General features: G+C 38.1%; 1 protein-coding gene across 1 annotated transcript in view; it reads left to right on the top strand.

Annotated features, from left to right (window-relative positions):
- The window catches only part of LOC101771067 (translation initiation factor eIF-2B subunit delta), a 4,598-nt gene extending 562 nt beyond the window's left edge, over nt 1-4,036 (top strand). Inside the window, exons 2-7 of the mRNA XM_012844348.2 lie at nt 617-820; nt 1,076-1,437; nt 1,722-2,466; nt 2,558-2,654; nt 2,738-2,792; nt 3,718-4,036. Coding sequence (XP_012699802.1) covers nt 617-820; nt 1,076-1,437; nt 1,722-2,466; nt 2,558-2,654; nt 2,738-2,792; nt 3,718-3,780 — 1,526 coding nt within the window. The 3' untranslated portion in view covers nt 3,781-4,036. The remainder of the gene's footprint in view (nt 1-616; nt 821-1,075; nt 1,438-1,721; nt 2,467-2,557; nt 2,655-2,737; nt 2,793-3,717) is intronic.
- The last annotated feature ends 575 nt before the right edge of the window (nt 4,037-4,611 follow it).

Below are 4,611 nucleotides of genomic sequence, written 5' to 3' on the forward strand. Positions count from 1 at the left end.
ATCATAGTGGTGCATGTCATGCCTATGCTTTTGAGACGGGTTGTGTATCATTGTATCATTTTTGGAGGTATTTGCAACATTTTGCAGTTACATACATAGTTGTACTGCGAAACACTAGTAATTGCAAGGTTCCTGTGTGGGGAAAAAGGTTACTGACGCAGGGCAGCATGATTGTAGGAGTATATTGTGTTGGTCAATGGTGAAACCCAGTTGCTTCAGCCTGACTGACAGTTGCTGTTTGCTGTTGTTAAAGCCAGTAGCATGTTTGGCAAATTAGTATCATGTTACCTATGAAGATTAAAGTCAGAGATATGGTCGTCATAGAGATAGTAGTGAAAGTCAGACCAAATTTCCATGCATGTTAAGCAATCATTCGGGTTTTTAATGAATCATGATGGGGATATATTACCAAATAGTCGCTGCTGATAGCTATCAAGACAGACTATGAATCATTTGTTCTGTTTTAAATATGCAATATTGCCTGTGTGCATGTGCAGTGTGTATTGTGGAAAATGGTTTGTGTTGTATGATCAGCCACCTTTTGTTTAGTATGTAGTATTTGTTAACAATTCACATGCTTGCTACAGATTTTAAAGTGCATAACATTTTTATCCGCATTTGATTTCAAGAATTACTAGTGCGCATGAATTGAATAATTTTCTTCTGTTATTTGTTTCAGAACCAAACAAGAGAGACCTCATTGAAACAAAGAATGAAGGCGATCCTACTTCAGTTCCACAGAAACCAAAGCTCTCTAAAGCAGAGAGACGTGCTATCCAGGAAGCTCAGCGTGCCGCCAAAGCTGCTGCAAAGGAGGCAGGTAGTTAACTTGTTTTCATTATTTACGTTATCTGATTGTCACAGTGAATATATAGAACCCACATAAGACACTTAACCTGGACCAGCTTATCATGGAAATTTGAAATAAAACTAAGGAAGTATTTTACTTGAAGAAAAGAATGAGGAGTTTGTTTTGGATGGAAGGGCTGCGTGCTATGGTTCTAATTCGGATTCAGAGTGACTCACCTGGCCTGTTTGCAGAAATGAACTTTATGTCTCTCTGTGAAAATTGCAGGTTTAAAATCAACAGCCAAGGAGTCAGATGTGAACACCAAAATATCAAAGCAACCTAAGGCAGGAAAGGCATCTCTAAAGAAAGACGTGACCCAAGTTAACCCTCCAGTTGCTTCTGATAAAAAGACGGATGAATGCCCACCTGACAAAGATAGAAAAAAAGATCTTCCTCAACCCCGTATGCAATTTGATGATGTACACCGGGTGGTAAAAGCAAAAAAGCGTTCAGTTGTGAACCAATCAGAAGCTCAAAACAGAGTTGAACTGTTCAGACATCTGCCTCAATATGCACATGGCACTCAGCTTCCTGACCTTGAGTCCAAATTTTTTCAACCTGATCTAATGCATCCTTCTGTGTATAAGGTAATTATTAACTCTAACTACAATTCTACCAATACACTGTAAATAGTTCTCTTCAAATAAATTAAAAATAAAGAATATAGTGAGAAACCTTGAAATGGTGATTAATTCCATCCTACGTTGCTGATTCTGTGGACAATAGAACTGACATGAAACAGATAGGTGTAAGCAGAATTTTCTTTTTCTTTTCATATGTATTTGAGTAGAGTACTTATCTGATAGGACTGTTTAATTGTTTGTTGTTATGGTGAACACCAAGTAGCTTATGCCCCCGGGATATGTTTCAGGTTGGTCTTCAATATTTGTCTGGTGACATATCTGGTGGCAACGCTCGTTGCATAGCAATGCTTCTTGCATTCAGAGAGGCAATAAATGATTACTCCACGCCTGCAGAAAAAATTCTCAGTAGAGATCTTACTGCTAAAATCAGTAGCTACGTGTCATTTCTCATTGAGTGCAGGCCTCTTTCAATCAGCATGGGTAATGCTATTAGATTTTTGAAGAACAGGATTACCAAGCTACCACTTGCATTGTCAGAGTCAGAAGCTAAAGCTAGTCTTCAATCTGACATCGATCGCTTTATAAGTGAGAAGATAATAGTTGCAGGCAAGGTCATTGTTAGTCATGCTGTCACAAAAATCAGAGATGATGATGTGCTATTGACATATGGGTCACCCTCTGTCGTCGAAATGATTTTTGACCATGCTCATGAACTTGGAAAGAAATTTCGTGTTGTGGTGGTAGATTCTCGTCCAAACCTTGAGGGACAAGGATTATTGCGCAGATTAGTTGCCAAGGGTATTAGCTGCACATACACACACATAAATGCTGTATCATACATCATGCATGAGGCTACAAGAGTGTTTTTGGGCGCCTCTTCAGTATTATCAAATGGTACTGTCTACTCCAGAGTCGGGACAGCTTCTGTAGCTATGGTTGCACATGCTTTTGGAGTTCCTGTTCTAATGTGTTGTGAGGCATACAAGTTTCATGAGAGGGTTCAACTTGATTCTATATGCTTCAATGAACTTGGTATGCAATTGTTGCTGTTTTTACTAAAAGTTATTATTTGATTAGTCTACTGGTAAGGAACTGCATGAGACATGATATGCTATCTACTCAGGTGACCCAGATGCTATTTCAAGAGTTCCCAGGGGTGAAAGTTTGAGTAATCTCAAAAACTGGGCTGAGAACGAAAATCTTCATATTCTGAATCTTAAGTATGTCTGTTTTTTCGTGCAGTGCTGTAGTTCATAATCCTTTCTTAATATGCGTATAATCAAATTAATTCATGAACCTGCAGGTATGACATCACCCCTTCTGATTATGTTTCAATGCTCATAACAGATTATGGAATGGTAAGATGTGCTTCAGCTTCTCATTTAACTCTTTGTGTTTACAAGCAAATTGTATTACATTCATTCTAATTGCAGCCAGCTTAATGCTTCTAAGTTCTAGCAGTTCAGTGTGATGTTCCTTTTACCGTATTCTGAACAAGCTGTCAACTGGAAAGGGGATTTTTTTTTGAAACACTTTGATTTTACAGATTTGAGCTGCAAATTTGTCTCTCCTTTTGAACACAACCTCATAATGTTAGCCATAATAATAACAGTCCCTTTTCCATTAATTTCTTCAACTGATTATTTTTACTTGCTAATCACATTTAGTTAGTTGATTGCATTGTCTTGTGCTGTACACAATGTGCATCATATGGATGAAGTATAAGCCCCACATTAAAATTTGCCATTATGAAATGTATAATCATATGTCGAGTTCCAGTTAATCAGGTGCATGCGAAGATGCTAATTAGTTACGATGTGGTACCCTTCCTACAAACACACATATTCTGGTTGTTGCAACCCTGCTGTAGCGTCGGTAGTTTACTACTATTATTTACTGAGCGATGTGTTTTTCCCTTACATTTTGAAAATATAGATGCACTATTATGTTTTATGATGCATGCTTCGTACTGCATGAGTGGTGATCAAGACTGATGTGGAGAACATATTCGAATCTATTTACTTACATTAGTTGTCATTCCTCCATTATGAAAGCATTACTAGTCTATTTAGTAGACTAGCATGCCCGGTTTTACTCTATTTTCTTAGGATGCCTTTTTGCCCATAAGGCCATAACTATTCGGACACATTTATTATGTTAAAATTTCTATTGCAAGCAGGTAACCTAGTGATAAAATATCTTCATATTGTTTTCTTTGCAATATTTAAGTTGAACTGTGTGCCATTTGATCCATCGAATTGATAACATATTTTTCTGTCACAGCTCCCACCTACTAGTGTACCAGTCATTGTACGAGAGTACCGCAGGGAGCACGTATGGATATAGAAGCCACTGTTTTCTTTTCTTCTTTAATTCAAGGTATGATAATTTAAGCAGGTTTTGCTGCCTTAGTGGGAATAGTAGGGTGGTGGTGTGAGCATATGTTTATATTTCATAGCAAACATCAAGTGGTTTGTTCTCTCCTGTAAATCCTTTATATGTTGAGTTAAAGTAATCCATTTTTTGCATTCGCCATTGGTAATGGGAACATAAACTATTACTCTGTCCAACATAATCGAAGTTTGATACTATTCTCTTATTAGTTGTAATTTTGTATCATACGAGCATGCTTCACTATTCTCTACCATTTTCTCTAATTTTCTCACCGTCACACACAACATTTTATCCAATGATAAGCACCTTCAGAGGAATTGTTTCGGGCAGCGATTTACCTCATGTCACCTGGTGATGTTTTTATTTCCTTTTATTTGAAATTCTGTAGTGTTCATCACCTGCACTGCACAGTTGGTCGGTTGCACTGACTTGGAGTACTTAAATCATTTAGGCTTGTTTCAATTTCAACTTCCTGCCAGCAAGGACTGCTGTTTTGACTGTACGTAGAACGGGCCACGGAGCAGAAGCCTTACATGTGCACAGATGCTAAAAACCAAGCAGCATTGTGTTTACAGGTTTTGCTCAGCCTAAGAAAATCAGTGTTCTTGGTGTCCAAAGATGGTTGATTGGTACCCATATAATTGTTATCCTCGACTGAAGTGACCAAACATGAATTTCCACGAATAATCGGTTTCAGTTCATAAGTCCGACCCTAGTTCTGCGCATTTTGCCCCCCACACCTCCACCTGACCCTATTCACCTTTCGGTGCTATGTGCGAACAC

Source organism: Setaria italica, chromosome III (assembly GCF_000263155.2).
Source record: "Setaria italica strain Yugu1 chromosome III, Setaria_italica_v2.0, whole genome shotgun sequence".
Taxonomy (NCBI): Eukaryota; Viridiplantae; Streptophyta; class Magnoliopsida; order Poales; family Poaceae; genus Setaria; species Setaria italica.